Source organism: Lotus japonicus, chromosome 1, assembly GCF_012489685.1.
Source record: "Lotus japonicus ecotype B-129 chromosome 1, LjGifu_v1.2".
Lineage (NCBI taxonomy): Eukaryota > Viridiplantae > Streptophyta > Magnoliopsida > Fabales > Fabaceae > Lotus > Lotus japonicus.
The window spans coordinates 112,303,610-112,323,139 of NC_080041.1; the positions used below are offsets into that span (position 1 = coordinate 112,303,610).

Sequence of the window (19,530 nt, forward strand, 5' to 3'; positions counted from 1 at the left end):
AATTTTTAATTTTGTTTAAAATAGAAAAAAAAACTACTTTTTTTAGTAAGCTGCAAACAAACCTCACCTATTTTCCTGTATAATATTAGCTCTCATAATGGGGTAGGAATATGTCTCCGTGGCAAAAACATTACAATGCCACAATATGATAGAAAAGGGATTAACTACATTGATACATGTGAACACTGTGAAATTGGAAAAACGGATCATAGATGCAAGTCTGCACAAATTAAGAAGTTCCACTAGAGAAACCTAATCAAAGATCGCCATACTTAAATCTATTTTCAGTAGGTTATGATTTGGATTGTTTGTTCCCCACCTATGTTTCTGCTTCAACCAATGCTAAAAGTAAAGATTGCATCAAAATTAGCTATCCGGTGGCTTTATATCCGAATGGGTAAATTTGTGTTACACTCAAATACAACCTACAATTAAAGAGAAATAAGAGATATTATAGGTGATGTAATTGAAAAAAAAAAACATAAAAATCAGTGTAAATGAGATAAATAAGAAAAAAAAGTGACAATCAAAATTCTATTCAAATAGGCGAAAATAAGCTAGTATTTTAAGTTGTATAGGGAAAGTTTTTTTTTTTGTCAAAGAGTGATGATGTTTCATTGATTTGGGCTTGAAAGCAGCGGCCCACAAAGGAGAACAATACAAGAGATTACGTGGTAGGGGAAGGTGATCTCCACAAGTTGGAGTCACATGTCAGAGCTAGTTAGAAAGAATAATAAAAGATTGTTTCCATCTATACTCCACTAAGACGACAACATAATAAAAAGATTACCTTCCCACCTTTCCAAGTCATTAATAATACAACAATATTGAACCTCCCACCTACTCCAATTAACACAAACAGCAAGGTCATCAAAATGAAGCTTGAAGCATAGGAAGTTCCGCTCTTCAATGGCAACTTTAGAACCCTCTACGATTGAGCACAAGGTAGGAACAAGTGTTCAAGGCTGTTCTTCTCCCCCTTCAATTGGTACACTTGATTTTATTGCAAGCAATCGTCCAACAGAGTTTTGAAAAGAGTCTTCTCTTGTGCTTCATTTAACCTGCAATGGTGTTCTTCTTCCCCTTCAATTGTTCATCTGGATTTCTTGCATGTATCCTTAAAGGAGTGTAAAGGGGAAAGGCTTCCTGAGTGCTTCAGTTGGCCCGCGGGGGAATACATCTAGCATCCTCAATGAGGGCTTCCTTGAGAGCTCTTGGAGGATTCCACAGCCATCCTGGGGGTAGGAGATTTTGCATGCCTAGCAGAGCAATCAGGTGAGACACTTTGTTACTACTTCTAGGTGTCCACCTTAATTCACAGTGTTGTAATTGTTGTTGGAGGTTGTCGATGTCCTGGACCAATGGTTTGATTTCTCCCACCTTCTTCCCTTTTGTGCAGGCTTCTATGGCTACCTTACAATCTGATTCCAGGGTAATTTGGTTCCAGCCAAGGTTGTGGGAAACAAGTGCCCCTTCCCTGATAGCTAAGGTTTCAACAATAAGAGGAGTTGGAGCAAGTACCTTCCTACACGAGCTCAACATTACCACTGCCTGGGGGTCCCTGACTATGCAACCGATGGAGCAGAAAGGATTGTCTTTGATCCAACTCGCGTCTACATTTACCTTAAGGAAGCCTTCTGGAGGAGGGCACCAACTCTGACTTGCAGGTATTGTTTCTTCTCTTTCCCCTGTAGAGGTAGTCATAGTTTGTGCTTGTTGCATGTACTCCTGTTGACTGTGATGTATGCTTTTAATTACTGAATCTGGGCATGGATGAGCTGACTGGTAGACCACTCTGCACCTCTCCTTCCAAATTTCCCAGATAATGCTAGATAGTGTAGCAGATCTGCCTCCCAATCATTCGACTTCCCCTATAATAATGTAACCCTTTCATGAAACCATCTATCAAAAGACAAGAGCCCATTAGGATTAATAGCCCACTGCAGAGTTGACCCAAACCAAACAACTCTTGTCTAGGGGCATAAAAGAATAGCGTGCTCCACTGTTTCCTCCTTGCTCTGGCAAATGGGGCACACCCCGTCTCGAGCAATTCTTCTTCTGAGAAGATTTCCCATAACTGGAAGAGCATTGTTGCATGCTTTCCAGAAAAAGAGTTTAATCTTCTGGGGGACTCGTGTTTTCCCAAATAACCTTCCAGACTTCCTCCGGAATTCGATGAGAAGAATTGGGGGTTGTACTCTCCAACTGGGCTTCAGCTCTTGCAGCATGATATCCAGTCTTAATGCTAAAATCCCCACTGGTGGAGTGAGGCCATATGAGATTGTCCTTTTCGCCAGTGATCCCAACTGGTGTTTGGAGAATTTTCATAGCTATAGGTTCCTCAAAGATCTCCTTGATTAGGTTACTATTCCAGCCACCCAAGTCCTGGTTTATTAAGTCCTGCACCTTCAGTCCTTGTTGCTGGAGTCTGGTAAGGCGTCTCCATACCACAACCAATTATCCCCCCAGACTTGAATCGATTCTCCTCTCCCCACAGTCCACCTGCTCTGCCTCTTTATAAAGTCTCTCTCTTCCAATAGGCTATTGCACATCCACGAAGCTCTGGAGGTTCTGGGTGCCTGCAGGAACCCTCTATCTGGATAGTATATAGCCTTAATAATGCGAGCCCGTAGAGTTGTTGGTTTAGTGATTAGTCTCCAAGCTTGTTTGCCAAGACATGCCAAGTTTTGGTGCTGAAAATTTCGGAATCCCATTCCTCCCTCACTTTTCCTCTGGGTTAGCCTCTCCCACCTTCTCTAGTGAACCGCTTTGTCCTTCTTGTTCCCTCTCCACCAAAATCTTGCTACCATGGCATTAAGGCTTGCACAAAAAGTTTTAGGGAATTTAACTATGGTCGTTGTGTAAGAGGGGATAGCTTGGATAACTGACTTTATCAGGACCTCCTTCCCAGCCTGATTGAGCATTGTCTCCTTCCAGCCTTCTATCTTGCCCCAAATCCTCTCCTTGATCCAGTTTAGAGAATTTGTCTTATTCCTACCCCAAATGGCCGGCAATCCTAGGTAGTTCCCCGGGTCCTGCCATATTCTTATATTAAGGGCAGCTGAAATTTTCCTTTGCACTGAGAGGTGGGTCCATTTGCTACAGATGATACCAGATTTAGCTACATTGATTCGTTGGCCTGAGGCTAGGGAGAACCTGTTAAGAATGTCCAGCAATTGATAGGCCTCATGTTCAGTTGCCTTAGCAAATAATAGTGAGTCATCAGCAAAAAGCAAATGGGTAAGCTTTGGTGCAGTAGCTGCCAGTTGAATTCCTTCAATTTTCCCTTCCCTTTGAGCCTTGATAAGCATATGTGACAGCACATCCGCCGCCAAGACAAATAGGTAAGGGGAGAGTGGGTCCCCTTACCTCAAACCTTTCTCAGGCACAAGGGTCTGGCTTAAAAAGCCATTTATCTTGTATTTGTAGCTGACCCCCCCCCCTTAACCAATCTCATCACTAGGAAAACCCACCGAGGGTGGAAACCATATGACATTAGAGCCATTTCTAGGAAGGGCCACTCAAGTCGATCATAGGCCTTGCTGAGATCCAGCTGGATAGCTACACAATCATTCATCTCTCTTCCCCTGCATTTCAGGCCATGAAACACCTCTTGCGCAATGGAAATGTTGTCCTGGATAAGTCTACCTCCCACAAAGGCACTCTGCTTGGGAGTGATGATGTCATTTAATGCTCCCTTCAACATAGTCACCATTATATATCCTTGTGATCATTTTAAGGAGGAAGTTACAGCAACTAATGGGTCTATAGTGGGCCACATTCTCTGGATTTGGGATTTTGGGTACAAGAGCTCCAAGGGTTTCATTGACCTCATTAGGGAAAGTTTCTTTGTTGTTCTAATAATTAAACGGTCCCTAATTAATTAGAAGCAAACGTGGGCCATGTCTTTTTTAATAATTTTTCAATGTCAATCCATAATCCATTGGTCTAAACATTTTTACCGACTAGATTGTGTCTGATTTTAATGCCCCAAGGCCCCCAACCATCAAATCCAAAGAGATACCCCAGAGTACAGTACATTATATTATAGTTTAATTTTAACTTTTTGAATCTGCTCAATTTTACAACTTGTATAGAGCATTTTCCTCCGGCCATAATTTTTATTTTGATTTCTTAAAAATTATTCCACACTATTCTTTTTTAGGTTTTAGTGCCACATAGGATTTAAGTATCCCATAAAAAATAGATTCAGATTTTACTCCAACCACGATTTATTATTTTACTATTAATAGGGTCCTACAATACAACACATATTTTTAATTATTTAATTCCACCTAATTTAGATTTAAAATTTAATATGAAATCACTACTCCATAATTAAATATTAATTTAATAAAATATTTATATTAGCGTCTTTTTTAGGTTTTAGTGCCACATAGGATTTAAGTATCCCATAAAAAATAGATTCAGATTTTACTCCAACCACGATTTATTATTTTACTATTAATAGGGTCCTACAATACAACACATATTTTTAATTATTTAATTCCACCTAATTTAGATTTAAAATTTAATATGAAATCACAACTCCATAATTAAATATTAATTTAATAAAATATTTATATTAGCGTCTTAAAAAATTATAATTTCAACTAATTTATAGCGCAAAAAACGGGCTGAATGGACCTTCTAAGAGTCCAAATAGTAAAAACTACCCAGCCGATTAAAAGTAGCCCAAACGGGCAAAAACCTACTCCAGCAGGTATAAAAGGAATCCTAACATTAAGAAAACCGGTCGAACCAGTTTCTATGTATAAAACGTATTTCACCTTTCTTCTCTCTTCTTTACGTATTTCACCTCTTTTCTCCCACGTCTCCTCTAAAATGCATGTGTTTTTGCTGAAATGATTCATCTCTTCCTCTCCCTTCCTCTCTTCCTCTCACACGCCTCTCTCACTTTCAAACCCTTCCCTCTTCCATCCTCTTTTAAAAAAAAAACCATAGTTACGTTGAAACTGATGACCAAGAATTATATGGTCTTTTTTCCTTTGCGTTTTCCTCTGTTCTGATACAGCTTGGATCTATTTGTTCCAATATCTGTTTCGGTTTTATCTTCCTTTATTGTATCACTTTGTTTTATTTTTCCTTGGGTTGAGATACACCTATTATCTCATCTTTAATATATATATATATTTTGCCTTCCAAAAAAAAAATATAGTATTTTTTCCTTTATTTTCTTGTGTTTTTTTTTTAGTTTTTCTTACCTTTTTAGTTCTTAATTAGAGTTTTTGGTTACATTTAAGTATTTTTGTATTTTTAGAGTCATCATTTGCATTATAGTCCTTGACCTAGCATGTTTGAGCATTTGAGGGTAAGATGTGAATTATAAATGATGAACATACGTGCCTAGTAGCCTGATTTTGCTTATAAATTGAAGTTTTGTATTTTAGAAATGAAACACTTGCAAGCAGTGTTTCTACTTTTCATTTGAATTTATCCGTTATCATGTGTAATTGGGTCTTTCTTTTTTATTAATAATGAATTAATTAAAACAAATAATTATATTGATAATATTTTTAAAATTAAATATCTAAAAAAATATAGAAATGATGATAATAATAATAATTTTTCATTAATATTTTAAAAATATATATGTACAAACAGTACTCAATTCTGAATCAACTTACTTTGCGTCGGCTCCTTAATTTTGAAATTCTTATAATGAAGATTCGATCATCACCCATACAGAAATAATGTATATTTTGTGACCATTCACTTTTTTTTACCACTTATGCAAGTGATTATTATTTTGTCTTATTTGGTGCTCCCTTTTGTCGCTCGCAACTATATTGAGACATGTCACTTACAAATTATTAATGTAATCTATATACTTTAGAAAAGAGGAAGGCTGTGAGCCCCACCTCCATGACTTGGCACTTCAAGATTTACTCTCCAACACCCCCTCTTTACATGACAAGTGTCACCTTCTGATTGTTTTGGACCAAATTAATAGAGGCCCAATTTAATTTCAGTTTTTAAATGGAGGCCCAATAATCAAATCTTAATGATTTTGTTTTTGTGGTTTATGACTCACAATTTATTGCATTCACACGATAAACTTAACGAGGAGGGGTTTACATCATCAACAATTTATTATTTCCATTAATCAGCAAATAATTCCAGCTCTGTGTAAGCATGGAAAATTCGAATTATTTGACTTCTTTTGCAACCAATAAAAACTGAATAATTTTCCTAATATGTTTAAAATGAAATTGAATGCAAAATGTGTAAATGCATTGACCAAATCATTATTACAATAAAATTAAGTAGTTTACGCATAACATTGAATTAAAAAATTGAAGGCATATTGTGTAAAGAGAATAATTTAATTGACCAAAACGCCGAGATGCTAATCATATTTAAATCATTCCTTATTTAAAATGGTGAAATTAATGATAATTACATGGTAAATTTGAATTCTGTCAAATATACACCACAATAAAATTAAGTGGTGTACGCATAACATTGAATAAAAAATGAAGGCATATTGTGTAAAGACTTTAATTTCATTGACCAAAATGCCGAGATGCTATTCATATTTAAATCATTTCTTATTTAAAATGGTGGAATTAATGATAATTATATGGAAAATTTGAATTCTGTCAAATATACACCAAATGCTATGTGTTTAATCGTGACAAGCAAAAGTCAAGAATGAATATGAACCTTCAATTCCGCATATAATTATTTTTTCGTTACAAACTAATCTCTTCGTTACTTTTTTTTTCCTTTTTTAAGATGATTATACCAGTAACCCTAATTCTCAAATTCCTATATAAATCACCTCATGGTATTCTTCAATTTCATAATTTTTTCCCACCAACTATTAGTTTTGAGATATACTTTGTTCGAATGGTAATCGACGATCTCGCCACCATCGATGTGACTTAGTCCGAGCTTATATGGATCCAAGCTTCCATTTTTCATGGACATGATTCTTATGGATGACAAGGTAAATCACTTTTCACATAAACATCATGTTTTACGTCCTTTTTTGCTTAATCTATAAATCTCTTATGTTCTCATTTTAATGAATTTCAGGGTTGTAAGATTTATGCGACCGTTAGGAAGACTCTGATATACCGATTCCAATCTTTACTAAGAAATCTTCAATTTGGAAAGTCAACATGACAATTGAAAATAAAAAAGTTGGGTACCTGCAACTTAAAGATGAAATCATTGAGTGTTTACTCCTATGGTTTAAAAATTAATTTGAAGTAAATTTCCCATAAGTTATGGCCACAGATATGTAATAGAATAAGTTTATTGTGTAGAGATTTCGGATCCCTCACAATATATGACCACAGTTATAAGTCAGAATTCACTCCATTTATGTAACGGTTTTTTACTTTTTAATTAGGGAATCAATTAGAAATTTGATATCAAAAAATATATAAAATCCATGGTGGTAGGCGGCATTGTGCATTCACCTACACCACAAAACGTTAAGAAGGTAGTTTCTGTTGAGGTCAGGGCAAAGAGAAAAGCAATATTATCAAATAGAAGAAATTGTGGTACCTCATCAAGATCATCCAACCCCAATTCTTCTACCTTAGATATCAATACTCAAGCTCTAGATACACCTCCTTCAATTTCAAGAAAATTTTTCTCAAGTACTGCAAAGATCTCTTCAAAACACCACTCCCAACAAGTCAATAGCAGTGCAAAAAAACCAAGGCTAAAGCATGTCAACCCCTTTCAAAAGATGAAAATTCTAAATGGGGGTAAGAAAAACTCTGTTGAGGCAGTAAGATATTTAGTTGAGGAAGTTGGCATCAATGAAAAAAATTAGGGTAAAGTCATTTTACTGAATCCCCATATTCTGGTCCAACGCATTGACATTTCATGGAATACTCGATATATGTTTCTTAGCAAAGAGTTGGGTGCACCCAGAGATAGTGTTGTGAAAATGGTCAAAAAAACACCCTCAGCTTCTACATTACAGCATAGATGATGGATTATTCCCTAGAATAAATTTCCTAAGGAGCATAGGAATGAAAAATCCAGATATCTTGAAAGTCTTGATTAGCCTTACACTGTATTATTCATGGAATTGGAGTCCTAACAAAAAAAATCAATATTTCTCATTTAATTTTATTTTCTAATATAATTTATTTGCCTTATTTCATTTAATTTCCTTCAGATCTTCGTATAGAGGATGAAGAATTACAGAACTTATGTCTGATTGAGATTGAAAAAATATTGCAAGGCAATGAAAGGTCACTCAAGGAATTTCCATGTTTACCATATCCTAAATTTTCAGAAATTCATAATTTTGAAAATAGATTCGTTGCAGATGAGTTGAATTATAATAGGGATGAAATGGTAAAGATTCATGATGAATTGGTCAGTTCTCTTACTTCAGAGCAAAAGATTTTTTATAAGAATGTTTTGGATGTTGTTTTGTCTGATAACAGCAGATTCTTTTTCTATATGGTTTTGGAGGAACGGGAAAAACATTTGTTTGGAATACATTATCTGCTGCTTTGCGTTCAAGGGGCCTTATCGTCTTAAATGTCGCATCTAGCGGAATTGCATCGCTATTGTTACCTGGAGGTGGAACTGCTCATTCAAGGTTTTCTATTCTTATTTCAATAAATGAGATATCAACCTGTAATCTTTGTCACGGTTCCCCAAAAGCTGAGTTATTGAAAAAAGCAAGTCTTATTATTTGGGATGAAGCACCTATGTTAAACAAACATTGCTTTGAAGCTTTAGACAGATCTCTTAATGACATTATGAAGACTCAGTTTACCCATGATTATGACATTCCATTCGGAGGTAAAGTTGTGGTACTAGGAGGCGACTTTAGACAAATACTTCCAGTTATTTCCAAAGGAAGTCGTTCAGAAATTGTCGGTTCAGCTATCAATTCTTCATATTTGTGGAAGCATTGCAAGGTAATGAAGCTGACTATTAATATGAGATTGCAAAATGCTACATCGACTTCTTCAGCAGCAGAAATAAAAGAGTTTGCAGATTGGTTGCTTCAAGTGGGAGATGGTACAGTTAAAACGATTGATGAGGAAGAAACACTTATTGAGATTCCTCCAGATCTTCTTATTGAACAGTGTAAGGAACCGTTGCTTGAATTAGTTAATTTTGCATATCCAAAACTTGCAAATAATTTGCAAAAAAATTCATTCTTTCAAGAAAGAGCGATCATTGCACCAACACTTGAATGTGTAGAGGAAATCAACAACTTTATGTTAGCAATGATTCCTGGTGATGAAACAGAATATTTGAGTTGTGATACTCCGTGCAAGTTAGACGAAGATTCGGGTGTCAATGCAGAATGGTTTACATCTGAATTCCTAAATGATTTCAAATGCTCTGGAATTCCAAACCATGCAATTAAACTGAAAGCTGGTGTCCCTATCATGCTAATTTGAAACATAGACCAAACTATAAGGTTGTGTAATGACACTCGAATGATAGTCAATGTTTTGACTAAATATATAATTGTTACTACTGTTTTGAATGGAAACAATATGGGTGAAACAACATTTATTTCAAGGATGAGCTTAACTCCATCTAATTCTGACATCCCATTCAAATTCCAGCGCAGACAATTCTCTGTTGCTCTATGTTTTGCAATGACTATAAATAAAAGTCATGAGGAATCTTTATCTCATGTTGGACTGTATTTGTCAAGACCTGTCTTTACTCACGGGCAGTTATATGTTGCACTTTCTAGAGTTAAATCTAGAAAAGGGTTGAAGATGCTCATCATAGATGACGAAGGAGTTGTAACTAACACTACACGCAACGTAGTGTATCAAGAAGTCTTCGATAATATTTGACATGTAAGTGTTTATTTATCTTACATTTAATTTCAATTTCAATGGTAGAAATAGAAAAACTGATATAGTTAATCTCTTTATTGTTTTACAGCATAAAAAGATATCAAGCAAGTTATTGATCATCTAATTTGAAGGTGTATAGACGTTTCTATAAGGTTAGCTTACACTTTCAAATTATACACAGTTTATATTTGTATTAGTTACTGATTATTACACTAATAATTTCCCTTCCTTTATAGGTTCTATAGCACAAATATGCTTGATTGACAACAAGCTCGGTTATGAAGTCTTTATCATTAACCATGCATGGACTACAATTTCGAATAAGGGTTCATGTTGCTGTCATTGTTATTTTTATCTTATTTCAATTTCCATGTAATGCATTACTTAAAATCGTGTTTTTTATTTCTATTCAAGTGTAGTCCATGTGAGGTATCTACAACCTCATTGAATAAATATATTTACTATGGTTAATTCATCTACATGTTTGTAACATATGTTCTGTTCCATATCTTTTATATATACTTACTGAAAAGAGACTAAACTAAGTTAAAAACACATTACTACTGATTTATCTTTACAATAAAATTAATCACCGTGCGACGCACGGGTAAAGAACACTAGTAATTGTGATAATCATATTTTCATGATGCAGTTTTATAAGTGAGATAAGGAAGAAGACGCAAAATAGAGAAAGAGGATTATTGTTGTGGAAGCACTTATGGCGAAGAAATTAGGCAATAGTGTATACTCTGAGCTCACTCATACATCAACATTTTAACTAGCTAGAACATAACTATTAATTCCCTAGAGCCTAGAAGTTAGAGACAGAATTATTTCTCTCTCCAATTTCCTAACCATTTTTACTTTCTGATTTGGCAAATATTATTAAATTGAAAGTAAAAAGATTACTTCAACCCAATACGTAAAGATAGAAAATAAGAAAGTATAAGAGAAATAGACACAAAGTGTTCCATTTGAAAAAATAACTCGTAACGTTATTCAGGAATTCCACACATTGATCCAATTCTTCATTTCATATCAGCAGAGAAGAATAAGCAACAGAACCAATTTCCAAGCCAGCTATAGTCGTGACTCGTGATATTAAGCTCCCAATAAATACAATAATGGTGCATGCAACATATATACAATTTGTCTGCTAGATAACCCAAATTATAATTGCAACCACATTTGTCTCAAATTTGAAAGATGGTGACAATCACAATTTATAAGCACAAAAGACAAGACTTCTATACAGGAATATATGCTAAGCAATAAAATTGGGAAGGTATACTCACCCCAAAGCTTAATTTTATCTCGAATCAAAAAAATAAGCTCCATCTTAATTAATTGGTGCCCTATTCTTACATCTGTAACAGTGTTTAATGTTTAATTCACACCTAAATAATATTTTGCTTGTCCTTCAGGATACATGCATCAGGAGACAAGTTAAGGTCATGGCGTCGTATTATAAGGTTTTTGTTAGCCAACACACTATTCGTGGGCCATGTCATTGTACTGCTGAAATGTGTGATACAGAAAACCTGTTTCAAACAACTCAAATCTCAAATTAATAATTAACATTTTTTGTCTTATTCCAACTAATCAGTGGCTTCAAGAAACTTGATGAGAATTAATAGTGTCCCTCACCTCACATTCCTCGCTCTCATTCTCTATTTAAACAACCCCTTCTGTTGCAACTTCCCCCACAACATTCTACAAGCAAGTCCAGGCCAAATTGCATTGTAAGCACAAGAAATAAAGAAAAGGAGAGAGCTAGCTATATAACTTCCAACCATGTCTGGCCAGAGAAGCTCAAGAGCTTTAAAGTTTGCAGAGGAAGAGATTAATGATCTTGTGTCAAGGTTGCAACTACTGCTTCCCCAGCTGAACCAAAGAAGCAACTCAAGGGTAATTAATAACAATTAACAATTAAGTAGCTAGGAAGTGATTATTCTTGAACTTCATCTTTGTGCATTAATTCTCTGCATAATTACATTGCTCTTAAGGGTTTTCTATATCACTTATCAAGGTAGCTTTACCCCATCATAGGTTATTGATGTTTAAGAAGATAAGTATTAGCAATTTTTTATCATAGATATTTAAGATAAATGGGATAGAAGTTTTATAGTTTTTTATTTTTATTTTTGATAAATAATTCTATTAATCCATCACTAAATACTATCATGAGGGATTTTGACAACCCTTGCTTTTAATTGTTGATTCCCTTGAGCAATTCTAGCATGGATCTTGATAAAAGTGTTTGGTTCATTAATTATGTTTTAACAACTAACATATAATACATATTATAGTTTAAAATTCATTTGTAGAAAAAATTATCTTACCTTATAAATTAGATTTTTCTTAATTTACAGTAGACACGCAGAGCCTTTTTTAATTAAGAAAATTTTAATTAAATATTCAAAAGAACCTTTAAGGCTATTTTACTGTCTTAATTTGTCTGTTGTGCTTTTTTAGTGCAACTTTATATTTAATTTTCAAAGCCTATGACTTTTTTAGTGCAACTTTATATTTAATTTTCCAGCCTTTGACATCACTTATATGAAATTGTACACATGAAACAAAACTTTTGTGTCTTTCCTATATTACATCACAAATTGTAAGTAATGACGATAATTAGCTTACACTAAACTTGTGACTCGGACCATTAATTTTTTGAAAAGCCAATTGTCGCTCGGATCATGAATGTGTTTATTTTGGTAAGCCGGATCATGAATGTTATATATATGACCACAAATTGCATGAATCATGTCATGGCTCCAAAATATTCCAAAAATTATTATTGGAAAATAACTATAATCTTTGAAACCTACTACTTCTGTCACTTTATATCAAATAAAGTTCATCATTTCTCACGCATATGCTTTCATCTACTTGTCATATGAAAAATTAATTTTGGGCATAAGATGTGGTGATGTTACAACTTTACTTTGGGCATAAAATACAAATTTGTGGTTGTTGCCATAACATGGATAGTGGGAACTTTGTTAATTTCTATCATATATATGAGGAAAAGAGTTTGATTATGGGTGTTTCCAATCTTAGTTTGGGTCATTCGCTAATTTGAGGTATAGGAATCTATCGATGTCATTTTAGAGTTTATGGGTAATTTTGCTAATGTATCTTTAAATACTCTGTAAGAGAGAGATGTTCTCAAGTGTAATCATATATTGGAATAAAACTTATTTTTATTGTTAAAAAAAGTTGTTGCATCACACAAAATCTGAGATTTTAACGAAAATACGTTTGAGTAAAACTTTAGCAAAAAGACCCTAAATATTAATTCTCAATGTAATTTGTTTACTATGTAACAAGAAATTTGAGTAAGTTAAAATCGTTTTTCTTCTAATTATTTCGCCTAATAAATAACATTAAAAACAACCTAGACTAAATGAAATGTTAGCAATAAAAACAAGATTCTCAAATGAAAACAGTTCTATATATGATGTTTTATTTTTATGACAAGCACGTACTTCTATGGTGTGAACTATGTTTGAAACTAATCCATTTATAAATTCTAGTTTTTACAATTAATATTAGTACAGATTATTCACAACATACTCATTGTGTTCTAAAATAATTTTGCGTGAGATATATCATTTTTAACTTGTAAAGAAAACCCACTGTATAAACCAAATTTTAACATGATGCACTCTAGAGTCTAGAATTACCAAATTCTCAAACCCTACGTGCTTCAATAATAAAGATGGATCTTGAGCTGACAAGAAGAATTTATGTCTTGATGCAGCAATCTGCGTCCAAGATCTTGCAGGAAACCTGCTGTCACATTAGGAAGCTGCAGAAAGAGGTGGAAGACCTCAGCGAGAGGTTGACAGAGCTGATGAATTCTGTGGATGTCAGTGATATCGACAGAAGAACTTTACAAAACTTTTTGTCACTATAATTTGATTTACTCTTACTCCAAATTAGTACTCAATAATGTTTGTCATTCACTTTAAGTTAAATAAATATCTTTCAAAAATTCTTGAACTAATTAAATATTAGTCATTTAATTTTTGTCCCTGTATGTAAAATAATTGGAGGCTCAGTCTTATGTCATATCTTTCTCTGATTTTTGAATAGTTTGTGCCTATTGCTTATACTCTGATATATATGCATGGTGCATTCCCTCAGAGTGTCATGGATGGGTGTCATGGATGGGGCTCCATCATAAATAGTACCAATCATAATATACCGACGTCTTCTTGTTGAAAATGATTGGATCCGGTTCCGTCCATATAATGCATGAAATGAAACCATTGAGTGTGCTTAGATTTTTTTTTATAAGCTAAATAGAATCAATGTGGAGCATAAGGAGTGCCCACACCCATTATAAAGATTCAAGGAGAGAAGAGTAGAGAAAAAACAAGGAGAAAGGAACAATACATATCAGAAAAAAAGCATAAACTTAATTAACACCTCTTCAACAAGGTGTCATAAGTTCCAATACTGTTCCGGGAACCCTGACCGGGGACGGTCAGGGGACCTTGGATAGGGCCGGACCCACCAAAAGTTCCAGATAAGGGGCCGTTTGGGGGAAGCCGAGAACCCCCTACTCCCGAGCCCCACCACTAAGGGTGAGGACAAGGAACCCGGGGCCCACTACATAGGGGTTGACCTAGGCCAACTACCCTAGGAATAGGTTGGCTGGTGCAGGTCCGTAGGGCCCCCCAGACCGTTGGATCACTGTTCCTCTGCAGGGGATCCAACGGTGATCCATGCCCTCATGTACGAGCCATGCATGACGTTGCATGGCTCCAACCCTAGTCCTGCCTCTCCTATATAAAGGGAACACTCCTTCTATCTAAAGGTAACGTATTCTTCCCAACTTCACCATTCTTACAACTTCCCTCACTAACTTCAGCATCGGAGTGTCTTGCAGGAGCCCCTCCCGGGACCTTGCCTACTGGAGCATCTTCAACCCGTCCAGATCCCTCCTCTCCTACCCCTTGTCAACGGGTAGCTTGGTCTCTCCCAGATCAATTGGCGCCGTCTGTGGGGATCTGGTAAAACTCTTCCCAGCACCGCGTGCCGTCGCCTCAAGTCACCAACTAGCAAGCTATGGTAGAGACACGTCAGACTTCACGCCGTCCTGTTCCAACCCCTGAAGGCCATGTGGAGACTGTCAACGAAACTACCGATCGCAGAACCCCCCCTCCTCCACTACACCCTCCTCCCCCGACTCCTCAACCACAGCCCCCTCGCTCGCCGGAACCTGCGGCCATTACCCCACATGCGGCCCATGAGGCACTCTACCGCTTGGAAGCTCGCATCCGGGCAATGGAAGAGGACAATGGGACGGGGCGAGAGCAGCCCATAGTTTGAGGATTCGGGACGCTCAAGAGGAGATTCACATGCTCCGAGCTCGCCTGCGACAACTTGAAGAGCAGGAAACTCAATCGCGCCCCCCGCTCGCGTTTTCCCAGGAAGAGGAGACGAACGGGGGCCCGATCCCACCCCCTTACTACCGGGAAGCACGCCACCGGGCGCCCGCGGCCGAGCGGGTGGCCAGCCATACACCACGGAGACGCTACTCTCCCCGCCGGAGCCCATCCAGGCGCCGGAGCCCAACTCCGACTCGGGATAGGACGTACAACCGCCCCAGGTCCAACAACGCGCTTGTCACCTACCCAGCGCCGATCGGAGGTCCTCTATCCTCGGAGATCATGGCGTTCCCTTTCCCTCAGGGGTGGGCACGGCCCAAAGTGAAACTCTACGAGGGAGACTCCGACCCACAGGAACACGTGAACTTCTTCGTGGGCGCGATGCAGTATGCTGGGGCCAGCGACCCTTTATACTGCCGATGCTTCCCCATGAGCCTGGGAAAAGGACCCATGAACTGGTTCCAGAATTTACCGAGCAACTCCTTGCACGACTGGAACGGGGTCGTGACCTGCTTTTTAGCCCAGTACTCCTCGGTGCGCAGCATACCGAAGACCGCGCAGACTCTAGCTTTGGTTAAGCAAAAAGAGAAAGAATCTCTGAAAGCATTTCTCAATCGGTTCAACAAAGAGGCCGGCGATATCACCGGTCTCCTCCCCGACACCAGATTGGTCCTGGCTACTGCAGCCCTTGCACCGGGACCGTTCCTGACCTCGCTGGACGGCAAGCCAGCCAACACTCTAGAGGAATTTCTTGCTCGAGCAGAGAAATTCATAAATATGGAAGATGCCGCGACCCTAAGAGCCGCGAGTCAGACGCTAGCAATCAAAGGACCGCAGAAGATGAAGGAACATAAGGACCAGCCTTCGACCCGGGAGTCCCGACGGAAGGGTCAGGACGAACGGAAGCCGAAACGAAAGAAATATGATAGTTATACCCCACTGAACTCCTCCCTCTCACGTATCCTGAGGGAGAAAGCCTCCACCGACCTCCGAGACCGCCCACCCCCACTCCTGACAAGGGGGGACAAGCTAGATTCCAAGAGATTCTGTGAGTTCCACGACAGCCCGGGCCACAACACTGACGAGTGCCTGAACCTCAAGGACAAGGTGGAGGGACTGATCAGAGCAGGGAGACTGTCCAAGTATGTAGCTGTGTCAACGGGGGCCCTCCCGCGCCCGCGCTCGCCACCCCCGAGGCGGACACCGACCCCCCCGAGGCACCGAGACCGGACTCCTCCCAAGCGCCGATCGGCAGAACGACGAGACAGAACTCCACCGCGTCGCCGGAGTCCCGAGCGTCGCGGACGAAGCCGAGAACGGAGAAGAAGCCCCGACCGCCACGGCCGGGATGAAGTCAGAAGACAACATGGAAGCCATTTAGTCGACGTCGGTTCAATAGCAGGAGGATGGGCCGCAGGCGGGCCCACCAACAACAGCCGGAAGAGGAGTACTCGCGTCATCATGTCCGCGGCTGGACGGCCCCGGCCAGGGTCCCTCCACCCCCCAAGGCAGAAGGTGGCCATAACCTTCATGGAGGACGATTACGGCGAGGACACCGGCGAAGAAGACGACCCTATCGTCATTGAAGCCTTGATCGGCAACGGTAAGATCCGAAGGACACTCATCGATACAGGTAGTTCTGCTGACATTATGTTTTATGATGCTTACAAGAGCTTAGGACTATCTGTGAAGGATCTGCTCCCCTACGACCATGATTTGGTCGGGTTCACAGGGGACAGAGTCCTACCCTTAGGATATTTTGATACTTGCCTTTCCTTGGGAGATTACAGAATTTGCAGGACTATAAAAGCCCGCTTTCTGGTGGTGGAGTGTCCGACGGCGTACAACGCCATTCTTGGCAGGCCAAGCCTCAACACTTTCAGGGCAATCATATCCACCCACCACCTGATGCTGAAGTACCCCTGGGCAGGAAGGGCGGTACCAGTACGCGGCAATCTAGAAATGGCGAGGAGCTGCTACAACTCCAGCTGCAGGCTGGCCAGGGAGGAAAGGAAGAAGAAGAAGTCCAAAGTGCACGACCAACAGAACAACTTTCACGTTCAACACACCAGTTTCATGACCGACCTTGACCCCCGCGTGGACCAGTCTAGAGACGACCAACGCCTCAAACCCGACGGGGAGTACCACCCCATCCAGGTCGGTCCCCTTCCAGAGAACACTACCAACATAGCTCGGGGCCTTCCCCGAGACCTCTGCAAACGAATGGAAAATTTGCTACTTTCCAATGGGAAGCTGTTTGCCTGGTCGTCAGCCGACATGCCCGGCATTGACCCCGCCTTCTGTAGCCACAGACTTTCCGTCGACCGGAAGTTCAAACCAGTTGCTCAGAAGAAGAGGCAGATGAGCTTTGAGAAGCAGCAGGTTATCCAGCAACAGACCACAGAGTTGCTTCAGGCCGGAATCATTCGGGAGGTCAAGTACACGACCTGGCTCTCCAATGTGGTCTCAGTCAAGAACTCAAATGGGAAGTGGCGCATGTGCGTCGACTACACGGACCTCAACAAGGCTTGCCCCAAGGACCCGTTTCCCCTACCGAGCATTGATGCGCTGGTCGACAATTCCTCGGGATACGAATACCTCTCTCTTATGGATGCCTATTCAGGCTACAACCAGATTCCCATGCATAGGGACGATGAAGAGAAAACTGCCTTCATCACCGACCGAGGCACCTACTGTTACACGATGCTGCCCTTCGGCCTCAAGAACGCAGTGGCGACCTACCAACGGATGATGACCCGAATCTTCGGGGACCTAATGGGGAAATCGGTCGAAGTCTACATTGATGATATTATAGTCAAGACCCCAAAGGGAGGGGACCACGCGGCAGACCTCGCAGTCGTTTTCGAGCAGTTAAAGAAGCACAACATGCGCCTCAACCCCGACAAGTGTACTTTTGGCGTTCGAAGCGGGAAGTTTCTGGGGTACATGCTCACCAACCGCGGCATTGAGTTGAACCCTGACAAATGTCAGGCAATCATGAATATGAAGAGCCCGCGCACAGTCAAGGAAGTTCAACAGCTGGCCGGGCGCATGGCCGCGATCGGCCGCTTTTTGCCAAAAGCTGCTCTCCGGGCCCTGCCTCTTTACACCTTCCTGAAGAAGGGAGCGACTTTTGAGCGGTCGGCGGAGGCCGACGCTGCTTTCACTCAGCTGAAGGAGACCCTGTCCTCCCCCCTATTCTGACTAGCCCAAAACCAGGGGAGACACTATACCTATACCTGGCCGTGCAGGAGAAAGCAGTTAGCTCTGTCCTAATCAGAGAAGAGGAAGGAAGGCAGCTACCAGTCTATTTTGTCAGCCGTTCATTGAAGGGTGCGGAGCTCAGATATAAGATGCTGGAAAAGGTGGCACTGACCCTACTAACCACGGCGCGACGCCTAAGGAGGTACTTTCAAGCTCATCGCATTGTGGTGCGAACCGATCAGCCGGTCCGACAGGTCCTTCATAAGCCTGATCTAGCCGGTCGGATGGTAAGCTGGTCCATCGAGCTCTCCGAGCATGACATCCGCTACGAGCCCAGGAGAGCCATTAAAGCACAAGTCCTAGCGGATTTCTTGGTCGAGCTCACAGATGAGGAAGAGCCCCCTGCCGAGACCACCTGGGTGGTCAACGTGGATGGCTCGAGCAACAAGGAAGGTGGCGGGGCTGGGATCGTATTGCAAAGTAGCACCGGGATGGTGGTCGAACAATCCCTCCGCTTTAACTTCCCAACTACAAACAACCAGGCCGAGTATGAGGCCTGCATTGCGGGACTTGTCACAGCCCGAGACCTGGGAGCTAAGGAGATACTTGTCTGCTGCGATTCACTTCTAGTCGTCTCACAAGCAAACGGTGAAGCTCAAGCAAAAGATCTCATCCTGGAGCAGTACTTGGCCCATTTGAAACGACTGGCTTCAACCTTCAACAAAGTGGAATTCCGCCACGTCCCCAGAGCCCAGAATGATCGCGCAGATACCCTGGCCAAACTGGCCAGCACGGGAAAGCCTGGCCTGAATGGAACGGTTATCCAGGGGACCCTAGCCCTCCCCTACGTAGCCGACCCCGATCGTCCAGTAGGACAAGTTATGATGCCGATCGGTACTGAAGACGATTGGAGGACCCCGATCATCAAGTATCTCAGATCAGGATGGCTGCCCGAGGAGAAAGCCGAAGCCAAGAAGTTGGTACGACGCGCCTCCTGGTACACCATCGTTAATGATGATCTCTTCAAGCGGGGATTCTCCACCCCCCTTCTGAAGTGCTTGGCTAAGGACAGAGCAGCCTACGTCCTAGCAGAAATC

At 40.3% G+C, this 19,530-nt stretch overlaps 2 protein-coding genes across 2 annotated transcripts; one reads left to right on the top strand and one right to left on the bottom strand.

Annotated features, from left to right (window-relative positions):
• Window positions 1-1,155: 1,155 nt before the first annotated feature.
• Window positions 1,156-1,704, bottom strand: LOC130719543 (uncharacterized). Its single transcript, XM_057570165.1, has one exon. It carries the CDS (start codon window positions 1,702-1,704, stop codon window positions 1,156-1,158), a length of 549 nt encoding a protein of 182 aa, XP_057426148.1.
• A 13,807-nt stretch (window positions 1,705-15,511) lies between these two features.
• Window positions 15,512-18,433, top strand: LOC130719566 (uncharacterized). Its single transcript, XM_057570185.1, has one exon. It carries the CDS (start codon window positions 15,512-15,514, stop codon window positions 18,431-18,433), a length of 2,922 nt encoding a protein of 973 aa, XP_057426168.1.
• The last annotated feature ends 1,097 nt before the right edge of the window (window positions 18,434-19,530 follow it).